Raw genomic sequence first — 25,140 nt, forward strand, 5'->3', positions numbered from 1 at the left:
TAAGTTACGAGACTTTTACTGTCTTATTTTTCATCAATCTATACAAATCAATAGCTTTCTGTCTTTCAGCATCCATTACTTGTTGTTTAGCCATGGAAAGATTTTTCCTTTTAGTAGTTTGTCCTATCTCTCTATTACTTGAACGTAAGCTACTATTTGGACTAGAAGCAGAATTTGCTAAAATTATTTCTTTTAGAAGAAGTGATCTTTTTCCAGGCTGAAAAAATAATAAAATAAAATGTAAATTCTTCACGCACAGTTGAATTTCCATAATTTATTGTCAGTTGTTTTAATATTGGAATATAGACTACAAAAATCTGCTACTGATAAGTATTTCATTGTTTCTTATATATATATTTATTCATACGCAAAAATATACTGCCTGCATTTCTAAGACACCCATTTTGCTCATCAAAGTATACAAAGAAAAGGCATTTAAATCTTGAGATACAAATTATGAAGCTTCCAAACAAGACATCCAGAGTACGGTTTTAGACTTTTTTTCACATTCATTACACTTGTTTGTTGAAGGTTGAAGGACTAACTAGTATTAGTAAAATTAGGGGGTGTATAGTAGAAGTCTAATACTTTCATGCACTTAGGGAACATGTGTACTAAGTTTCAAGTTGATTGGACTTCAACTACATCAAAAACTACCTTAACAAAAACTTTGACCTGAAGCAGGACAGAAGGACGGACGGACGGCCAGACAGACTGACGCAAAGACCAGAAAACATAATGCCCCTACCACTATCGTAGGTAGGACATAAAAATATTTGTGTTAACTACATATCTATACATATTTGTCACTTGATGTTAAGCACACAGCAATTAATCATATACTGCTTATAAATAATGTGCATAAAATTTAGGCATGTTTTTTGGAAATGGGGGGATTTCATTTAACTTGATAAATTAAGCAAAAGTTAGTATCCATTCTGCAGAAACAACCTGCTATAACTGAACCATATACTTAAACAGCAAAGTTATTTTTCTTTCAAAAAAAAATCAGGCAATTGTACTATAATAAACTGCTTCGCCAAGCACAGCTGGATACGACAGCAGAGGTCCAACCCTGAACAGTTGGGGCAAAAATGGACACAATATTCTCGCTTGATACAGGTCTGAATTTGGATTGTAATTAAATATTTGACACATTATAGGTTTCTGACACAGAATAAATGTAGTCAAAGAACTTAAAATTGGTTATATGATTTGAATTTATATTCAATTGAAGATTTCTTGCTTTTGTGCAATACACTGTGCTGTTGCGCAATACTAAGTAAATCTGTTTTCAGACTATATACTAATCAGCAATTGTGACCCCCAATTTTTCTTTGGAAAATTGACAATTTCTTAAATCTTGAAGAAAAAAAATTAAACCCCCCCCCCCCCCCCCCCCCCAAAAAAAAACATTTGAAGAAAATTTTTTTTTGTAAAATGTGGTACATTTTAAGAGACATCAATATACTTAATCACAAGTTATTGTCTGAAAACTAGAAAAATGCTTGTTTTAGACCCTTTTTGGCCCCTAATTCCTGGACTGTTTGGACAATTACCCCCAAAATGAATCCCAACCTTTGACTTGTGGTATTGAACCTTGTGGTAAAATTTCAGATCACTCAATATACTGATACACAAGTTATTGTCCTGAAACTAGAAAAATGCTTGTTTTGGGCCCCTTTTTGGCCCCTAATTCCTAAACAGTTGGGACCATCAACCCCAAAAACAATCCCAACCTTTCTTTAGTGATATTGAAACTTTTGGTAAAATTTCATAGAGATCCATACACTTAAACTTAAGTTACTGTCCGGAAACCAAATGTCTTCGGACGACGACATGATAGCAATATACGACCCCAAAATTTGTTTGCAGTCGTATAAAAAGTTTCTTTAATTTGTTCTTGGTCAATCAGGTAAACATATTCCAAACAAACAAAAAAGAAATGAAAATAAGAAAGGGAAAATATTTTATGCACATGCATTTATATATAATTGATTGATTGATTGTTGTTAGCTTAATATCCAGTGGCAAATTAGTATATATATTCCATTTCTGGAAATGCTGCACTTCATTCAATACAATAATAAAAATTAACCAACATTTATTTTTTTAAAGTGCAATGCATGCAGTTTGTGTGGAAAACATGTGAAAATGTTTTCAAATTAAAAAAACAATATTTCTATTGTATTTTAAACCTTTAATGAATTTAGTTTTAAAAGATTTTACAGATAAATTGGAAGGAAAACAGATCACTCTCACTTCATGGCTCATTTGGAGACACATGTGAAATTATGCAGATGTCTAACATAAAATATGAATCCAGCAGAAAATCCTTCTTTGTTTAATTTATTATCTGATTAATAACAGAACAAAGAATGTGAAATAGCTATTAAATGAAAAGGGCAATACAAGAGGGTCTGGATGGGGAGTGGGGCCTCCATTTCTTTATTCTTAAGACCATATTACTCAATTCTTTTTAATTCAGCACCCAATTATTTTCTATTCTTTATTTATTTGCCTTTTTTTCTCTATTCTGTTTTTTTGTTTGCATCTCATATTTTCAAACTGATTTCAAATTGTGCATACTTTAAAATAGTGCTAGATTTCAGTGTCATTAATCCTATTCAGCACCCTAGGTCAATATCTTCTTTCAGCATGTTCAGTACTATAGTACAATATCCTTATTCAGTGCCTTATTGCAATAGCATTATTCAGAGTAATAGTGCAAAAGCCTTATGATGGGTCTTAGTGCAAAAGTTTTATTCAGTGTAATAGCATGTTATTCATAGTGATATCTTTATTCAGTGCATAAAATGGAAGTCTTATTTAGTGTCTTAGTGCAATAGCCTTGTTAAGTGTCTTAGTGCAATAGTCTTATTCATTGCCTAATTGTGTTATCCTAAGTGATATATTTATTCGGTACTTAAGTTGGATAGCCTTTTTCGTTGCCTTAATGTGATTGCCTTATTCAGTGTCTTATTGCAATATCATTATTCATTCCCTGATTGCAATGACTTGTTCATTAACTTAGTGTCATAGCCTGATTCAGTGCCATAAGAGCAGTACCATTATTGAGTTCCTGAGTGTGATACCTTATTTAATGCCTTAGAGAAATAACATTATTCAGTGTCTTAAGTTTAATAACCTTTTTGGGTTTGGTGTCTTAATGATAGAATCTTATTCAGCACCTTAGTGCAAAATCCTTATTCAGTGTGTAAGTGCAATATAATTTTCCATTGACATTGTGAAAAGCACTAATCAGTGCCTTAGTGCAATAGCTTAATTCAGTGCAATAGAATAATAGCCCTTTTCAGTGCCCGAGAGCAATAGCTTAATTCAGTGCATTAGAAAAATAGCCCTGTTCAGTGCCTTAGTACAATAGTCCTGTTCAATGCCTTAATGCAATAGTTTAATTCAGTGCATTGGAACAATAGCCCTTTTCAATACCTTAGTGCAATATTTTAATTCAGTGCATTAGAACAATAGCCCTTTTCAGTGCCTTAGTGCAATAGCTTTATTCCGTGCATTAGAACAATAGCCTTTTTCAGTGCCTTATTACAATAGCTAAATTCAGTCCATTAGAACAATAGCCTTTTTCAGTGCCTTATTACAATAGCTAAATTCAGTCCATTAGAACAATATCCCTTTCCAGTGCCTTTGCGCAAAAGCCTTGTTCAGTACCTTAGTATGACATCCATATTCAGTACCTAAGTGTAATACCCTTACTCAATGTCTTAGTGAAGTACCCTTATTCAAAGACTTAGAAAAGTACTCGTATTCAGTACATTAGTCCAATAACATTATTCAATGTCTTGCAGCAATATTCTCATTAAATTTCTTAAGAAACTAGCCTTATTCAGTCCATTAGTGCAATAAACTTGTCTAATGCATGGGTATGGTGACCAAATTCTTAGTGTATAACCTCATTTGTAGCTTTAGTAAATAAACTCATCATAGATACCAGGATCAAAATTTGTATTGGCGCCAGACACACGTTTCGTCTACAAAAGACTCATCAGTGACGCTCGATTCAAAAAAGGTTAAATAAAGTACGAAGTTGAAGAACATTGAGGACCAAAAATTCCTAAAAGTTTTGCCAAATACAGCTAAGGTAATCTATTCCTGAGGTAGAAAAGCCTTAGTATTTCAAAAATTCAAAGTTTTAAAAACAGTTAACTTATAATTATGACCATATCAATGACAACTCATGTCAACACAGAAGTGCTGACTACTGGGCTGGTGATACCCTCAGGGAATAAAAACTCCAACAGCAGTGGCATCGACCCAGTGGTTGTAAATAAACTCATCATAGAAAATAAGCCTTTTTCAGGGCCTTGATGCAATAAATCTATTTAAGATGCAAGTAAAACAAGCTTATCCCGGGCCTTAGCATAACAAACTTATTCAATACCAGACTGAATGTCAGGACTTTAACCTTATTCAGTATCATCATTCAATAACCTTATGAGTCATGACTAAACTAAATGTTTTTCACATGCAAATTGTCGATATATCAACAAAAATTTGTACTTTGCATTTTGTCAGAGATCAAATAAAAATTCCTACCATTACAGGACATATTCTTTAAAGATACAATTTACCCCAAAAGAAGTAAACAAGAGTGCACATGCTGAAATGTCTTGCCTGCTTTACTGACCATTGATTTTATGTTGATAGTCCTAAATATAAGCTTTACTACAAGTATCACATAAACTTAACATGATCCAAGAAAATGAGGTCAAGGTCAGATAAACCAAACTGGAAATACATGTACACCTTACAATCATTCCATACACCAAATATAGTTGACCTATTGCTCATAGTTTCTAAGAATCAAACTTAACTAGGAAAACTTAACATTGACCAATGAACCATGAAGATGAGGTCAAGGTCAGATGAACCATGCAAGACAGACATGTACACCTTACAATCAATCTATGCATTAAATGTAGTTGACCTATGCTTATAGTATCTAAGAAACAAACTTAACCATGAAAACTTAACATTGACCAATGAACCATGAAAATGAGGTCAAGGTCAGATGATACCTGCCAGACAGACCTATACACCTTACAATCATTCCATACACCAAATATAGTTAACCTATTGCTTATAGAACAAAATGTATTAGAAAAAAAAAGACCTAAACACAAAAACTTAACTTTAACCACTGAACCATGAAAATGAGGTCATGGTCAGATGACACCTGCCAGTTGGACATGTACACCTTACAATCATTCCATACACCAAATATAGCAGACCTATTGATAATGGTATCTGATATATGGACTTGACCACTAAAACTTAACCTTGTGCACTGATCCATGAAATGAGGTCGAGGTCAGATGAAAACTGTCTGACAGGCATGAGGATATTGCAAGGTACCCACCTACTAAAAGTTATCCTATAACTCATGATAAGAGAAATTAACATTACAAAAAATCTTAACTTTTTTTTCAAGTACCGGTAGTTTTTGAAACATGAAAATGAGGTCAAGGACAATGGACATATGACAGACAGAAACTTCATAACATAAGGCATCTATATACAAAGTATGAAGCATCCAGGTCTTCCTTCTAAAATATAAAGCTTTTAAGTAGTTAGTTAATGCCGCCGCCTCTGGATCACTATCCCTAAGTCGAGCTTTCTGTGACAAAAGTTGCAGGCTCGACAAAAATACAGTTAATATTTGATTTAAAAGTGATCTTTTTATCTTCAATAAATATTTCTGTGTGAAAACTTGCTATACGTTACATGAATGCATAAGAGTACATTTGATATTCAAGCATGAATCAATTAATCCCTTTCCATAATTGTTACTGTATAAAGGGACGCTATAATCATACCATGTGAACAAAAAGTTATGCATAAAGCACCTAAGCTGTCGTCCCTCCTCTGTGATCTTAATGCACTTATTTTGCGTTTCACTTTTGTAGCTATTTCAATATTTGCAACTAAAATGTATTTCAAATATAGCTATTCCAAAAGTCAAAGGGCAAATCTTTAAATGAAACTGAGGAAACAGGTTTGTCAGCTGACAAAATAATACTATATATATTAAAAAATACTGTTTTTTTATAATGGTTAATGAGAGAATGTGCACACCATTTTTTTGGAAATGAAAAGAGAAAATTTGAATGAAAATTTCCTCAACTTATATATTACATTGCCATTGCTTCATAATGATTTAAACACAGTTTATAGAAATTAACCCCATTACAATTTATGTCACAAATTGATATAAATTTGTTCATCACCTGCTTTTCAGCAAAATCAAAATACTTTAAATTCTGAAATTTTTACATTGTTTTTATCATTGAAAAATTGTGATGGGATAGATTTCACAAGAAGAATGTGTCCATAGTACATGGATTCCCCACTCGCACTATCATTTTCTATGTTCAGTGGACCGTGAAATTGGGGTCAAAACTCTAATTTGGCATTATAATTAGAAAGATCATATCATAGGGATCATATGTTCTAAGTTTCAAGTTGATTGGACTTCAACTTCATCAAAAACTACCTTGACCAAAAACTTTAACCTGAAGCGGTACAGACAGACGGACAAACAAACGAACAGACGCACAGCCGAAAAACATAAACCCCCTTCTACTATCCTAGGTGGGGCATAAAAATAAAACTTGCATTTTAAATTTTAGAGTATGTAATTTGGATTATCTCCCTTTTAACATGTTGGAACAGGATTATTTTCCTGGGTGGTAAAAACAACTTTGTTAAAAAGAGGAGTTAATTTCTAAGGGGAAATATACAAGTGACTTGTCTTTATACCCATCCTTTAAACAAGAACATTTACAAACTTATTTAATTCACATTACCTTAGAAAACTGTTCGTCCTTTACTGCCTTTCTTGGTTTAGATGTCAATATTGGGGGTGCAGAAACTACTTCACCAAACTGTATATCATCTATAAATTATAAACTTTGTAATAAATATAAAGTAATCTGGTCTTGAATAGAGTTAACTTCACTTGTAACATTTACTTTACTCATTTACTAACTAATTTTTTGTTTGATCCCATTATCAGATAAGGCCAATTCTTGGTTGAAAAATACAAAATCAAAGATTTTTATCATTAACTTGCTGGAAACCTTGTATAAAGTATTTCTTGATTTGGATTCAAAAGATATTTGATAATGATGATGATGAATGGCTGTTTGACGTCCAGTGGCAAATTTAATGCATATTCAGGACAAGAACTAGTGCACATGTTATGAATATGTATTCTGCTTTGTACTAGGCCAACACCATAAGTCTAATTTTTACTATGCTAGTTTAAAAGAAAACAGTTGGTGGCGAGACATGTTAACCTAGCCATACACAATATTTTGACTCAAGGCTGACTAAGTCTTTTCTCTTACTCCCAAATGCAGCATGCTTAGGGGAGAAGCAGCAAATATACTAATTGTCAAGTCCTTGGATTGACCAAGCAGGAATCAAACCAAAAACCTGCACTTGAGGCTTGCACACTACCATGAGACCAATGAGGCGGTTAAAAGATATTTGAAAGCATAGATAGATAAGACTACATTAAAATAACAGTTCTGGGTCAAAGTTTTGACAGAAGCATTGAAAGTAAAATTGTAACAAGCAAATAGACAGGAGAGGTCCTTGTAAGTATAAATAATGGAGAGAAATTTATCAAAAATTTCGTGCTCTTATATTACATATACAGTAATGACAGCCATGTTAATATCCAGTATGATTGGATACAATTTTGAAACTGCACTCTTTTTGAGTGATTGTGCCGAAGTTTTCCCTGGAAAACTTTGAAAATAATTAAGATGACATATGCTGAGTGATGATAAAAAAAACATTTGAAAATTGACCAAAATCAAATTTTGTTTTATCAAAACATGAAGTAGAGACTATTTATGATGTCATACTGTGGATTCATTTATTTTTCGTGGGTGCCAGTTTTCGTGGATTGAGAAAACTTATTTAATTATTTAATTTCGTGGTGTTGCCAAAGTCTTCATACAACATTATAGATAATGTTTCATTCGTTGAACATTTAAATTCGTGGTTCACCTGTACCCACGACAATTGGTATCCAACGAATAATAATGAATCCACAGTAACTACATTTGTTGTGACACGCTACAATATGAAAACGTAGCCTTATACAAAACCTTTTAAAAATTCTGTTTCTTTGTTATCAATATCTCTTTCATGTTTCTTTTGTTTCATTTTCTCTTTCTTGTGTTTCAGTTTTCTGAAATCATATGTACAATAAATTAACAAATATCCCCCTTTCCTGAAATCATATGAACAATAATTCAACAAATACCCCCTTTCCTGAAATCAAATGTACAATAAATAACAAATACCCTCCTTCCTACAAGACTCCACAAAAGTTAATCCTCAATTTTTCACTTATAATCACTTTGTGAAACATATGACTTATACCCTTTGTTTAAGGGATGGGGTATCATTATTTTATTGTAATGTGTTGTTTGTTTCTTTACCCTGATCAACTTATTTATATTTTTAGTTTTTCTTCTGTTACAAAATGACAACTAGTGATACATATGGGTGATAGTAAAAATAGTTAACTATACTTCTTCAGCAATTTGTATCACTGGGGTGGTATACAATAACATGGTCAATTTGGGATAGTATCATAAGTTTGCATAACTGCAAAGAAAAAATTTAGAAATTGTCTTAATTCTTGTCTAATAATCTAATTTACTACTGGTATATTTTTTTTTATTAAGATGCAACAATAATAATAGTCCTTCCACATATTTAAACAGCTTAATATTGATTCAATGATCTAAGAAACAGCTTTCTAAAATCAGCATAGAATGGATTCACAATTACAAATTATTTTCCAAAAGATTGATATCTCTTTCCTTTACAGTTGTTTTAGCTAATTTTTAAAGTTTCAGCAAGCCTAAGGTTTCCACAATATCTGAAGCATGTACCTCAAGTGGAAACATATCACACTGGATGTAGTGGTAGTATCTGTATCTTAATAAGACATATTTCTGGAGATTGTGTTACATGTGTGTTTAAAACCATCTTTCTAGAATTACTGTGAACAGTCTGTTTACTGAAGTTGGTTTTTATCTGAAATCTTTCTGGAATTGAGGAATATGTACCACTGTAAACACTTATCTTTCTTGAGTTTGTACTTATGGTTGGCATTGCTGGTGTTTGAGATATATATGACTGTAAACCATCTTTGTTCTGGCATTTATGTTTTATCTTTGACTGTTAACAGTCCTTTTTTAAAAAAGAAGAAACAATTGTTCATGACAGACTATAAACAATCATCAATTAGTTGTTATCAGTCTTAAGTAACATTTGTCATTTTAACAGTTTATATTTACTCTTTTCTGCTTTTGCTCATTGACTTTTTCTTCTTCAAATCTCCATCTATATCTTCAATGTTCATCTGCAAAAAATATTAAACAATTGTAAAATGTTTTAAAGAGGCTTTTAAATGTCCCTGTATCCCTCCCCCCTACAAAAAAAAGAAGAAAATAATATTAGCGAGCTGATGGTTTTTTTTCTGTAGCCACCACATAGAATTTTGTTAGTTGGTCTGGTTAACTAATATCAATTTTTTCTAAAGACAACTCAATCAATAACTATTTTCAATAAGACCATGTATTTTCAAAGAAGTGCAGGTATCTTATTTGCTATATTCTGTCAATGGTCATCTTTGACGGTCACAAAGGTCATATTGACTGAAGGGTCTTCTGATCAATTTAAAAAAAGGACTTTTATTGGACTTCAACGTCACCTGGACTGAAAGCGTTTCAATTTTAGAAAAAGATATCATTCTTCATATTTTAGTCTTTCTATAGTAGAATAAACAAGTATTCTGTGAGTATTGCATGGCAATACATAGTCCCCTACCGGTTACAAATTCATTGTAATGGAACGAAATTCTAACTTGATCTATAACTTGTCATGGTGTAAACTACATAAAAATATCAAGTCAAAATCTTCAAGCATGACGAAAAAAACTGTTGAAAACTGATTATTTAAGTGAATTTTCTATGTCCACAGACCATAACTCTGCACAAAATTATCAGACTGGAACAAAATTCCAACTTGATCTGTAACTTATCATGATAAAACTATATACTAATTATCAAATTAATATCTTCAAGAAGGACAAACAAACCTACCACTAAATTCTTCAAACAATTTACCAAAGAAAAGGAAAAAAATCCAAAATTTTGTCTTTTAAAAGTCTTTTAAAAAATGAGTTATTTCCCTTTGAACAGAAATCTACTAATTAATAAGTATTTCACTAAAATTTAATTCTAGGGAAAGGGCTTTAACTGAACAAAGAGAAAAGCTAAAATCGTGAAAATTGAACTTGACCTGCAACTTGTCATGATAAATCAATAAACCAAATATCAAATCAATATCTTCAAGCACGAAGAAAAAAAGTCTGGAAAACTGATTTGCCGGACTGACAGATGGATGGACAGACAGACGGACAGACAGACGGACGGAGTGCAAACCTAAAGTCCCCTTCGACTTAGTCGGTAGGGGACTAATAAAATGATAAATGAAGTCACTGGCAAGACCTGAACGTAAAACTGTTATGGATAATCCAGTCAATATTTGTAAAAAAAAAATAAAATTGAGAATGAAAATGGGGAATGTGTCAAAGAGACAACAACCCGACCAAACAGCATAAAACAGCCCAAGGCCACCAATGGGTCTTCAACACAGTATGCATTATCTAACATTATGTCATTCAGCTTAGGCCATCACCACTGTGTGGCTTCTTTTTTGCATCAAAAATTGTTTTCAATAACAGAAATCTAATTATACTGTTGATAATAAAAACATGTTACAACATAGCTTCATTTTGAATTTTGGCAAATAATTATTAATAAATAAATACATATTTTGTAATCATATATTAATCTTTTTTCAGAATCAATTTCAATGTCTAATTGTATATACATGTACTGAAACAAAAATAATTGTAAAAGTACAGTAAAGATGAAATAACCAAAAGACTCATTAAAACATAGGTCTGTCATCGTCAATGTAGGTTTAAACTTTAGAGATCATTCAAAAACTTCAAGTTATAACTTATGTACTTGTATTCGTAACATTTACAAACCCCATAGTGATCCGATAATTTAGACTGTAGTAGAACTTTTTGAGTGGCATTATCAACACGATTCAAAAAATCCCTTTCCTTTTCTTTTTTCTTCTGAATAAATACTGGAGGTGGATCAAGAGGTCTTGTCTGTCCTGGGATCATCTTTTGGAAGGTATCTGCAATAAAAAAAACTTATTTGCAAAATTTAAATAATACTCAAAATTGACAACAACACTTCAAATGGTCTGCAATTTTATTTGCTATGGTCTACATGTTTCGCCTTTAGAACAATGTCATGTATCATATAAAAGTAAAACGAACTCATGTTACATTGTAAACAAACTTTACTTTTCTACATTTATCTTATCTATTTATAACTCTTTATTGCTACTTTCACTTTTCATTGTTTCTCTCACCTTGACAACGTCAAATTCAATGTACCACTTTGAGTACTTCAGTAATTAATTTCTGTATGAAAATTGTCCTGATGACGCCTGCCTTGCAGGCGAAACATGTAGACCATAGCAAATAAAATTGCAGACCATTTGAAGTGTTGTTGTCAATTTTGAGTATTATTTAAATGTTGCATTCATTTGCATAATTTGACAACCATGCATACCAAGGTATCCACTTCAGGGACTCTATCGAAATGATTCACACAGGCGTTGGTTCACCAAACGAGTATATTTTAATATTAATTTATTCTTGAACCCCTGCATCCGAAAGGAACTGCCTTGCTACAAGCGCCTATCTACAGGCCACCGCGTATACATCGACCAAGGAATATTCCATACCTGCGACAAAACAACAACTGAACCAAGATGACCAAGATTTCCGATACCACCTTACATACATGTACATCTATAAATGATAGCAGAAGAAACGTACCACACACCACGCGGGTGCCAAATAAATGAACTATAAATTTACAACCATGCCGATAAACAGACCAACTACCAGCAGACGATCAAAAAATTATATATATACCAAATACTTAACAAGGGAACAATTTTTGACAATTTCATTTTCCATTAGCGGCGACCAAAACCTTCCCATTGTTGCCGACGCGCCAGGAAGTAGTAACATCCAACAATGGCCAAGTTGGAAGAGAAGCCTTGCGAATTGGTAGGAACCATGGGAAGTTTGTCCATTTAGATACCAAGCCTTTAGAACAATGTCATGTATCATATAAAAGTAAAACGAACTCAAGTTACATTGTAAACAAACTTTATTTTTCTATATTTATCTTATCTATTTATAACTCTTTATTGCTACTTTCACTTTTCATTGTTTCTCTCATCTTGACAACGTCAAATTCAATGTACCACTTTGAGTACTTCAGTAATTAATTTCTGTATGAAAATTGTCCTGATGACGCCTGCCTTGCAGGCGAAACATGTAGACCATAGCAAATAAAATTGCAGACCATTTGAAGTGTTGTTGTCAATTTTGAGTATTATTTAAATGTTGCATTCATTTGCATAATTTGACAACCCTGCATACCAAGGTATCCACTTCAGGGACTCTATCGAAATGATTCACACAAGTGTTGGTTCACCAAACGGAGTTTAATTTTATTTGCAAGATATATAAGGAGTGGTAAATGATTAGATAATTTGTAAGAATTTTGTCTACCAGGCTGCCAGCACATCTTGGGCAACTTTAATACTCAATCTTAGTTCATACTTATACACTTTAAACAACAATGTATTTTCATTTTATCTGCAGAAGCTGAAGCCCTGAACTAATCGTATAATTCTGTGATGACTAAATAAAATTTCCGCAAGTCTTAGTATCTTTCTTAATGTACTTTATATCAAGCTTATAAAACAAATATACCATATTTGATTTCAGCGGGTTGAGCAGTTTTAAAGAAAAATGTCCTTTATATTACTAATAGGTTCTTATTAAATACCCAATGGAGTTAATACCATATGATAAAACTTTTCTGGCATATCTTTTTTTAATATCTGTTCTACATATTTGCCACAAGCATCTTTGTAAAATTAAGTTAAACGATGTCTGTCATTTTGTTCAACTGATTTGCAATATAGTAACAATAGTTCATTCAGTATCATACTGTTACAGTATCATACATGTACATCAAATCTGTCAATTATGTAGGGTTTAACTAGGTTGAACAGTTCCACATAAAAGTTTCAGTCAATCAGAAAACCTATTATTTACCATTGTGACCATGTCAACTATCAGATCAAAACCATTGTAGCAACATTTTGAACAAATAACCTACCAAATATCCTAAGGACCCTTTCTGTAAAATTTGGGGTGATTTGCTTCCCAAATGCTTAATGATATTGCTGGATAAAATGTACTTAAAAGTACTGCACCTGATATGAGTGTGTTAAACATGATTTCTACATCAGTAGATTAAGAACTTGGAGCTTGCTTTCAGCAACTGCAAGCATTCTTTTTACCATATCATTTACAAAGTATCCCAAAAAGTATCAGTAAAATACTGTTAAAGTAGCTACTACTACTGGAAGTGTTTAACGACCTTGACTGGCTGTTCAGCCCTCACACGGTCGTTAAAGTAGCTGAGGTGTCTTCCTCCATTTTGGATTTTGAAATAGCAGATGGCAATGGGTCTAGATCTTTAATGAAATGTACAAATTTCGAGAGTAGTATGTAATTTATGTGTAAGACTTGTCATGTTAATATAGAAAATTATGTGTTTTATCATATTTACTGCTGTATTTTACACAAAACAGAATATTTTTGTTTGATTCACTTTTTTCCAACTTTGCCACATAAGGGTAGATAACTCAGATATAGGGGACATAACTCAGATAAAGTAACTTTTATAATAGAATGTGTTGTGAATTTACCTATTTTATTATGTAGCAAGAAAACGAGTCCAGTGACTACATTTTTTCTTTTTCTTATCTGAAAGCATATTATAAGAGCTATCTTCTCATATTCTATCTTAAAATTCTATGGTGTAGTTTTCTTTTTATCACACAAAATTGGGTTTTCCATTCATAATCTATACAAAATCTGACAATTAGCACAACCTGTAGCATGATTAAAAGCCCAGTGACCCCTACTTTTTATTATATTTTTGAAAAAAGCATGACATTAACTACATTTTGACAAATTATTAAAAAATTCTATGGATTTTAATTTAGACCCCCCTATCTACCTTAAGTACTTTTCCTGAACTGGTCTTAATTGTATGTTTTACTATGTATATTTTGTTAATCTATTGATTAGATTCAAATGGAGAAAAATCTAGATGAACCTTGCCATATTATTCATGCACCTGTTCCAAATCAGTAACCTTTTAAGTTGTTGTCTTATGTTAGACAGGTGTGGATCCAGGATTTTGAAAAGGGGGGGTGTGCTCCTTACAACCAACGTGTGTAGTGATACTTGTAAATAGTCTATGCATTTATCATATACGGTATTTTGCATAAGGGGAGCCTGGGAACCTTGCCCCCCTAAATCTGCCTCTGTTAAAATTATATCTTACATGTTTTTGCTGTGAAGAATTTGATGTTCATTACAGATCTTTGTTAGTCTCTGATAAACTTAAACACATGTTATCTGGGCAATATATACCTTGACATCCTGTTCTATTGTTGAAGACACCATAATGATCTCTATATGTATTTGATTTTTTTATGTTGTTGGGTTGCTGTTTCATTTATGTAGATACACATGTACATGTAGCCTTCATCTTCTTTTATTCATTTTTGAACAATCATGAAAACCAAATTACAAAAATGTAAAAAAACTGGGAGTATATCCTGTTATAGCGATGTTTCAATCTTTTAGTGTATTTCAATAGTTGCTCTTCTGTTCTTTATTAGCCTTGAAGAAAACTTACATTGCCATTCAAAAATACATTAACTGGAGAATTTGTAATGTATTTTACCACAATGATAAATAAAGTACATGTACATGTATGTTTAATAATTGTTTAATGGTTACCACCATAGAAAATTTAACAATACCTTTTGCTTTCTTTTTCTTGAATTTTTGCCTTTTTCCCATTTTGAACTTTTCTTTATTGTCCATGAAAAATTGCACTTTTCTGGGAATTTCTTGCGCGTCATCATTTTTTGGAGCCTCATCTTGACGAGTTTTTTGATGGCTGAAATGCATAAAAAATTTAACATGCATTAGAGATGTACATACATGTATATGAAATGTAAAGCCAAAAAAAATGTATATGTCTGTTTACGGTTACCCGACCGACCCTAATCAAACATAGTTTGCATCGAGTCGCAACACATTTCCTTTATCCTCTCTCCTTGTGGACAGATCCCAATGAGTTTGGTTTTTTTTAATTTTTATTTGAGTTTTCTTTTCTTTGGTACTGTGTTGTAGGGTTGAACAGTAACTATATAATAAATAGGAATAAATTCTTCAAGGTGTATGAAGAAAGTACATGTATGGGGTACTGGCATGAAATTATTTTACTCATATTCTTCAATAAATTTATATTACTATTTTGTCCACTTGGGATTGACAATTTGCTCTCTTTATTTGGTAAAAGAGAAACTTAACCGTTATGAGCATGTGGAATAGTCATTATTTATGTAATATACAACTCATGTTCCAGATTTGATATCTAATGCCTATATAACAAGAGGCTCTGAAGAGCCTGAATCCCTCACCTGTAAATTTTACTTAAATCTTTCATCAATGATTATTTTTGCTTTTCAATATATATTATTGAGGGCTTAAAAATACCATTTAAAAGTTCTTTGTATCTGTCATATTTTCTTCAAAAGCAAAAAAATGCATTTTACCCCTTTGTTCCATTTTAGCCATAGTGGCTATGTTTCTTGACGTACAAGTAAATAAAATATAAAATTTATACTAGATACTCTGAAACTCATTCAGCCCAAGTTTGGCTGAAATTGATTCAGCAGTTTCAAAGGAGAAGATTTTTTAAAGTAAACAAACTAGATGAACAAATTGTGAAAAATTGTCTTTAAAGGGCAATAACTCCTTAAGGGGTCCATTGACAATTTTGGTCATTAAACTTATTTGTAGATCTTACTTTGCTGAACATTTTTGCTGTTTACAGTTTATCTTTACAGTTTATCTTTATCTATAATAATATTCAAGATATAACCAAAAACTGCAAAATTTTCTTAAAATTACCAATTTAGTGGCAGCAACCCAACAATGGGTTGTTAGATTCATCTGAAAATTTCAGGGCTGATAGAACTTGACCTAATGAACATTTTACCCCATGTCAGATTTGCTCTAAATGCTTTAGTTTTTGAGATATAAGCCAAAAACTGCATTTTACCCCTATGTTCTATTTTTAGCCATGGCGGCCATGTTTTTTGACGAAACAGAAAATAAAACACAAACTATATTCTAGATACCCTAAGGATCATTCAGCTTAAGTTTGGTTGGAATTGGTTGAGTAGTTTCAGAGGTGAAGATGTTTGAAACAGTTTACACCGGACGGACGACAACAGCGGACGCCAAGTGATGGCAAAAGCTCACCTTTCCTTTGGAAAGGTGAGCTAATAATGGTTTGAAATCATTAGAAGTAATGTATTACAGATATTATCTTTCATTTACAACGTTTTATTTATGATGGTATATAATTATTTATATGTACACATCATTTTATTCTTTATTAAATTACATTCAAATTTTCTATTTCGTAATCCATATGTAATTTATAAATATATTTATGAATAAAAAAATATTCAGCACTAGATTTTTTAAAATAAGCAAAAACAAGGGGAGTAACTCTATAAATTTATTATGAAAAATGTTTTTTGTCGTTTAGGATACTCATCATACCTTTGGGTGACATGACATAACCTATTCAACAGTACTATGTTTGATACCTATATATATATATATAGCTAACTCATTGAATTAACTGCCAAACTGGAAGAAACCAGTGGTTCAAAAATGTGTTTTATTATTGTAAAAGAGAAGGAAGACTCATTTGAGAGATAGGATATCATGGCTAGCTTGGATAATGTGCTTCATATAGAATAAAAGTAATTAATATAATGGTCAATTATTATTATTCAATGTGCCAACACTTGCAACAGTTTCTATTTAATTTTAAAACTAAAAACAATTTTGCTAAATTTGTAAAACTGTTGATACTGTTTATGTACAAAAAGTTTTTTCCAATTTGTGTCACTGGTCAGTGGTTGGGTGGTGAGTAAAGCCATAAAATCATTTTCAGAATTCATACAATATCTCTATATTAACAAGCATTCTGAAAGTATTGCATGGCAATACATAGTCCCCTACCGGGTAAAAATTCATTATACTGGAACAAAATGCTAACTTGTTCTATAACTTGTCATGGTGTAAACAAAAAGTAAATATCATGTCAATATCTTCAAGCATGACTACAGTGTGGAAAACTGATTATATGAGTGAATTTTTCAAGTCCAAGGACCATAACTCTGCACAATATTATTAGACCGAAACAAAAATTTGAACTTGATCTGTAACTTGTCATGAGAAAACTATATACCAATTATCAATCAATATCTTATAAGCATGATGAAAAAAACATTAGATATGATTAATAGTTCTTTAAAATTAGATATGATGTAATACAGTGTATATCTATTTTCAAATTATAATCAAATATAATTAATAGTTCCAAATATTTTTTTCTTTCATTTGTCACAAACTAATATAGATTTGTAACTTATCTATAAAATGTCAACAACTTTTATCTACACAATGTAATGTATTGAAATATATACATTAATAAAAATAGATTATTTTCTAATTAAAGGATTTCTCTTCATAATTTTTTTTTATATATATATATAGCATTCAGAAAATTACTTTATACTAAATAACAAACAAACCTGTCAAAAAATTCTTCATATAATTTACAAAGAATGTCTTTTAAAAAATGAGTTATCTCCCTTTGTACAGAAATATGGTTTAACATAGTACTCTAGATATGGTCCATAACTCTGGACTAAATCATCAGACTGGAACAAAATTTGAACTTGATCTGTAACTTGTCATGATAAAACTATATACTAAATATCAAATCAATATCTTCAAGAACGAAGAAAAAAAGTGTGGAAAGCTGATTTGCCGGACTGACGGATGGACAGACGGACAGACGGACGGAGTGCAAACCTAAAGTCCTCTTCGACTTCATCGGTAGGGGACTAGTTAAAAGAATAAAGTTACAAATTGTGCTAATTAATCAATTAAATCCAATCAACTACAGGTTAACCTCATCAGGTCAATCGATCACTGTTTTAAACAATCAAAATGCTGGTTAAATTTTACCTAGAATTTTTTTACCTCACAAATAAGATTAATCAAGTGAGATAAAATTTTATCGATATACAATTTTTTGACTGAAAATTATAGGATCACGCTCCAAAATTATAGGACAGAAAGTCTGAGGTGCTTTATGGGGAGAACACTGGATGCTAGGCCTTCAAATTTTTCCAACTGGTTATTTTTGATTGTACCCATAGTAATTATGTATTTTGGTCCATTTGTTATAATGGAGCTGAACTCAGAAGACAGTTTTTGTATAATATTGCAGGCAAGCTTTTTCCTTACATTCTGTTGGAAATATTCTGATTATATACAATAAATTTCAATATGTGTCATATCGAGATTGTACTTAGGAATCTTAATATTATTTTAATTTTTTTAAAACGGATGTTTGTATCAACTATGAAATTAATATATTTGATATATATATGCGTCTTAGACATTTTTTTTTATCTCCACAACTGCTATTATTCATAAAATTCAGTAACCTACTGCAAGTCAAATATATATCACTTTTATCTCTTGTACAGTTGTAAAAATGTGACTGATCGAGAACCAGCTACCGTCAGATTCAAAGTATTTACTCTTACCGGTATATTTTTTTTGCAGGAACTCTTTAAGTAAATATTCCTTTTACATATAAAGGGTAACCAAAGTTAGGTTTATATACTCCGACTTCAAATCCTCAACCAAACAACCCCAAAAAACAGGTAACTTCTATGCTGATTTTTGTGGGAATTTTATGGGTACAGTTATCATCCCTTTTGAATCTTGTCATTAAATGAAAGAATTTTCATTTAGCTGTAATCATGGTAATAGGCCACTTACATGTAATGGTTATTGCAGCCATATTGAATAGGGGCAGACTTTTTGGATGGAAGTGGAAATAGTCAGAAAGAACGGGAAAACCTATGCATGTTTCCATGCAACTGTTCTGTTTCAATGTTGTTTTCCCATGTTTTTCAAAGCATTTTTGCCTCCATTATGAAAATCTACCCCTATTCAAAATGATTGCAATAACTGTGAAAGGGTCTATATATAGCTACTTGTCTGAAGATATCAGCAGTATGTTGTTTTTGTGCAACACCTCAGTTATTGATTAAAAAGACAGGTGACAGTAACTGGTAACTGACAGTAACTCACTGGTCGAGTGTTTTTATTCTGTTGACAGAATCGACTGGGTCTGGAGCGACATGAAATATCACAGGCACTTGTTTATATCAATTAGAAGATCCGACATTTAATTTATAATAGGAAACCTCAATTCAGGTATAATCCACCATTTGACATATAATGGGATACACCAATTGAGGTATAATGCAGTTTTTATCCAAAAAAAATTTTAAGATATATTGGAGCATCTTTTTGCATTTACCATAACAAGCTTTGATGACCACTTAGTGATGACATGTAATTGATTCTGACACTGCATGCTGCAATTTGTTAGAGAAACCTAATAAACAGCTGCGCCATGAGCGCATGATACGCCCGTCGTCTTGTGTGTGAATTTTTATGCAATAAGCATAAATAGTTTCTGACATACTGCGTGACATGCGAAAACCCCCCTTTTTTTTTTTTACAAAAAACTCAATATCTCTAAAATAAAATTTTGAATCAAAACCAAAAAGTATACAGATCTTTAGATTAATATAACTAAGAAGTGTGTAAAATTTTAAGCAATAATCATAAATCGTTTTTGAGATACGGCGCGACATGTGAAAACCCCCCTTTTAAAAAAAAAAAAATCAATATCTCAAAAATAAAATTTTGAATCAAAACCAAAAAGTATACAGATCTTAAGGTTAATATAACTAAGAAGTGTGTAAAGTTTTAAGCAATAATCATAAACAGTTTTTGAGATATGGCGCGACGTGTGAAAAACCCCTCCCCCTTTTTTTACAAAATACTCAATAACTCAAAAATAAAATTTTGAATCATCACCAAAAAGTATACAGATCTTAAGGTTAATATAACTAAGAAGTGTGTAAAGTTTTAAGCAATAATCATAAACTGTTTTTGAGATACAGCGCGACATGTGAAAAACCCCTCCCCCTTTTTTAACAAAATACTCAATATCTCTAAAATAAAATTTTTAATCATCACCAAAAAGTATACAGATCTTAAGATTAATATAACTAAGAAGTGTGTAAAGTTTTAAGCAATAATCATAAATTGTTTTTGAGATACGGCGCGACATGTGAAAAAAACACACACCTGTTTTAGTTACTAAGTCCCGTAACTCAAAAAGTTTTAATCTTATTTTCACCAAAAAGTATACAGATCTTTTGACCATCATAAGAAACAACTATGTTAAGTTTCATGAAATTTGGATAAGTCATTCTCAAGTTACGGTGCGACATGTTTACGCCAGACAGACAGACGGACAGACAGACAGATATATGCCGGACATTTGTATACCATAATACGTCCCGTCAAAAATTTGACGGGCATATAAAAACTAATATGATCCTCCTTTTCCTACTTAAAAATTCTGAGTTTTCATCTATTAATGCTTATTTTTGTTCTGTAGTCTCTTCCTGTCCATTTCGACTAACAAATCTAAAAGTTGGAACTGATGCAGACTTAAGGAAAGCTATGTGAATATCCACAAATTGGTGGATTATACCTCAATTGAGGTATAATTCACATTTTCACCAAACACAGCACTGGAAGTCGGAAGTAATTACGTGTCATTAATGAGTACTTATCAAATCTTAAGGATTATGTACCCTTGTGTTGATTCAATGCTGAACATAAGGAAATTTTATAGAAAATCCACAGCCTTTTCACTTGTACTCTCATATTTGACAATTAATTAGCAGTGCTAGCAATAATTCCTTTAAAACAAGTTTATAAATTCAGATATTGGTTAAAACAAATATAAATATGGACCAATTTAAGTACATCTTTTATGGTGCGCTCGACTTTAGTGACCTAGCACGAGGTGTTTTGGAATTTAAAGGTTGTTTAGAACTTTTTGTAAACAATAAACGCTAGCTGATCATAGAAAAACAAGTGAGTAATCTATGTTTAAAATTTTATAACAAAAATCTCTGTATTAAAGCCTGTGGATTTTCTACAAAAATCTTGGTTTTATTTTCACCAAATTCTCTTTTTCTACTAAATGCAATTAAACTATAAATAATAATGCTTTACACGAAGTTTCCCCTTGACATATGTACAAAATGGTCCATCTCTTTTATTCATTATCTTTGCTGTTTTGATACTATTGCAGTTTGAAAATTTCTTAATTGACATGGCCACAGAAGGGGTCATAAACCTTAAGAGGGAATATGCAAAAAGATGCTCGAATTTAAAATTTAAAAATTTTTGTGATAAAAACTGCATTATACCTCAATTGGTCTATCTCACTATATGTCAAATGGTGGATTATACCTCAATTGAGGTATAATCTATCAATTAATGGTTATTCCTGACCTGATCAGTTTATGCCATTATGGCAATTAAACTATAAATAATAATGCTTTACACGAAGTTTCCCCTTGACATATGTACAAAATGGTCCATCTCTTTTATTCATTATCTTTGCTGTTTTGATACTATTGCAGTTTGAAAATTTCTTAATTGACATGGCCACAGAAGGGGTCATATGTCAAATGTCAAGATCAAGTGAGCATAAATAATTTATGCCGATTAAATTATGGTGAAAAACTTATTGCTCGTTAGCTTTCAGTTTACAGCTTTATGGATATTGATAGGAAATAAACAAAACTTAACAAACATTTGCTTTCTTTCACCGTTGTAAAATGGGTCAACAAATTTAATTTTCCTGTGCTTTTTACTTTTCTGTGGTTTAGACATTTTCCCCATGCTTGTTTGTTGTTTTTGTTATCTCCCCTGTCAGTTTCCCCTTGATCATAAATTGATGACGTTTTTAGCAGTTCCGGTAACGTTGAAACAAATTTTGAAGTTGATTGAAAGTATCATTCGTATGTATTTCAAAATATAATGTTGATTGGTCGATTAAGTTTAAAATGAACTAAATTGAAAACTGACTCTTAGCAACCTTAAACTGTTTAAATGAAAGAAAATCAGATTTAAGTTTTAACTGGAAAAAAAACCACTAAACACCTTTTTAGCTCATCTGGCCTAAACTAAAGATCAAGTGAGCTTTTGTCATCACTTGATGTTCGTCGTCCGTCCGTTGTAATCTTTAAAAAAAATTCTCCTCTGAAAATACTTATCCAAATGTTACAAACTTTTACCTGTATGTTCCTTGGAGCATGTGTAGGGTTAGTCCAAATAATTATGACGTCTTGAAAGGCTATTATATTTTTTTCTTTGACGCCTTACATCGACGATGTAAGGCATCAAAGAAAAAAAATATAATAGCCTTTCAAGACGTCATAATTATTTGGACTAGTATAGGGTATATATCTTGTTGAAATTCGTATCGTGGATTTGATCCATCAACAAACATGGTCGCTTTTGCTAAAAATAGATCATGTTGTAAAATGCAGTTTTGGGCTTATATTTCAAAAACTAAAGCAGTTAGTGCAAATCTGATTTTGGGTAGAATTCGCCGTTTCAGAATCTAATGCATTCTGGGTAATATTTTCACTGGTGTACACCAAAACATCGTGATTGGTTAAAAACGTCATAAACAATGGAACTTCAACCAATGAAGTGACATTATTTTCATTTTTGGGTACGAACCAAAAAATTACCCATAGTCCTTTAGATTCTGAAATGGTCAATTGATCAACAGATCAAAATATATCACCTGAGGAATTTTTAGAAAAATCCGACAACCAATTTTAGAGCTATTGCACCGAAGATATATTTTTTTTTTACAAATTTCCCTGTATTTCAATTTTGTTTTTTTTCTTGAAAACTATAATAGACAGAGAAATTTTAAACAGTAAAAATGACCAGAACAATAATTATATAGATCTACAAATAAGTTAACTTGTCAGAAATCGTCAAATGAACCCTTACAAGAGTTATTGCCTTTAAATGATGAATTTGATCCTTTTTGCATTTTGTATTAAACTATAGGTAATATAATCTCTCATTAACAATGTTCAACAAAATATGATCAACATAAAAGTTACCATGGATGAATTGTCAATTGACTCCTTATAATTATAGATTTATTGCCCCTGAAAGACAAATTCTACTGATTTTTTGCATTTTCTACAGAAAATATAATAGATGGAGAGAAATTTTGAATGCAAAAGTGTTCAGCAAAATAAGTCAAGATAGTCAAAGTGTCAGTTGACGTCTTATAGGAGTTATTGCCTTTGAATATTTTTTTTTAATTTATTGCAGAAACCACTATAGAGTTTAAAATTGTAAAAGCAAAGATAGCACAATAATATCTACAAATAAGTCAACATGAGTGAAATTATCAACTGACTCCTCTGGGAATTATTGCCCCTGAATGACCATTTATGAAAGTTTTTTTGCAGAAACAATGATAGATAGATAGCAACAATAAAAAGCTCTACAAATAAGTCAACAATGTTGAAATTGCCAATTGACCCCTGAGAGGAGTTATTGTCCTTGAATGATGATTTTATTTTCTCCATTTTTTTCAGTTTTTGCACTAACTATAATCATGATAATAGATCATGTAGATAGTGAGAAACAGCAACAAAAGCAAAAATGTTCAGCACAATAAGATCTAAAAATTAATTATCATGAACAAAATTGTCAACCAACTTCTTACAGAAGTTATTTCCCTTGAATGATGATTTTTATCCAGTTTTAAATTTTTTTCCAAAACTATAAGAGTTGGAGAGAAACTTTTAAAACCAACAAACATGACAAAGATCAGTAAAATAATTAAATCTTTAAAAAAGTCAAAATGGTTAAATTGTCACACTATTGTCATAAACTGAGGTTTTGTATTTTTTTCATTTCAAAGACTTTAATAGATTTTACCAGGTGAGCGATTCAGGCTCTTGGTGATAAAATTGACTCTTCTAGCTGCCATTCATGCTCCCATTGTTTTCTATGTCTATTCCGTGGTACAACAGTCAATTTTGCCAAATAGTTTTGCATAAACATTAGACAAAAATAACTCTGTTCACACAACATGTGCAACTAGAATCATTTATTCATTAACAAACCCGGCAGCAGCTACAAAATGTATAACGGTATATATATAGAAAAAAAATGCTGTTTTGTGTTTCAGAAAAATGAAATTGTTTCAGGATTTCAGGATTTTGAGATCTATTTTTTTTTTTCATCAATGTACAATTAATAGACCACTTTCGAGTAATGTCCTTCACCAGAAAAGTTTGTCAATTATATGCATGCCTTTATGAAGTCATTTACCAGATAGAGGGGCATGCCTTTATCCCTGCATTATTAAAGTTCAAAAGCGTCTTCATGATTGTCATTATGCAGGATAAACTAGAAATAATGTTTGTTCCGTAGGTACTTAATCACAGCAGTGCTGATTATCAATTAGAAGAATTTAATTTGCCATATAATTCGTGCAATATAGCATCATATTTTTCAGCCGCTCTCTCAACATGGGAAAAAAGTGACAATGCCCCTAAACGCACGAATGATGTTCACTAAAACCAAAGTTTTTGACAGAATTGCAACCAACTGGAAAGTGGTCTATTGGGCCAGATGGTTAAACATACTATATATATATAAGTCCCTTCAATCATGACAGTGCATACAGCTTCTTAAGTTGATCTCAAATTTCTAAATCTTTCTAGTAAATTCATCTTTAATTTACACTTCTTTACAACTGAGTCATGCCTTTAGCTTATTCTCTTTTTTCCCTG

At 31.6% G+C, this 25,140-nt stretch overlaps 1 protein-coding gene across 2 annotated transcripts in view; it reads right to left on the reverse strand.

Annotated features, from left to right (window-relative positions):
* The window catches only part of LOC127709252 (coiled-coil domain-containing protein 137-like), a 57,713-nt gene continuing 32,573 nt past the window's right edge, over positions 1 to 25,140 (reverse strand). The window contains exons 1-7 of one of the 2 annotated variants that reach the window (XM_052214678.1): positions 22,116 to 22,240; positions 15,076 to 15,215; positions 11,120 to 11,277; positions 9,357 to 9,421; positions 8,154 to 8,236; positions 6,840 to 6,928; positions 1 to 217 (exon numbers count right to left, since the gene is read on the reverse strand). In XM_052214678.1, the coding sequence (XP_052070638.1) occupies positions 5 to 217; positions 6,840 to 6,928; positions 8,154 to 8,236; positions 9,357 to 9,421; positions 11,120 to 11,277; positions 15,076 to 15,215; positions 22,116 to 22,204 (837 nt within the window). In that variant the 5' untranslated portion in view covers positions 22,205 to 22,240 and the 3' untranslated portion in view covers positions 1 to 4. Of the gene's footprint in view, positions 218 to 6,839; positions 6,929 to 8,153; positions 8,237 to 9,356; positions 9,422 to 11,119; positions 11,278 to 15,075; positions 15,216 to 22,115; positions 22,241 to 25,140 lie in introns of those variants that run through there. The other variant, XM_052214679.1, reaches the window with a different exon arrangement.

This window comes from Mytilus californianus, unplaced genomic scaffold, assembly GCF_021869535.1.
Source record: "Mytilus californianus isolate M0D057914Y unplaced genomic scaffold, xbMytCali1.0.p SCAF_7, whole genome shotgun sequence".
Classification (NCBI taxonomy): domain Eukaryota; kingdom Metazoa; phylum Mollusca; class Bivalvia; order Mytilida; family Mytilidae; genus Mytilus; species Mytilus californianus.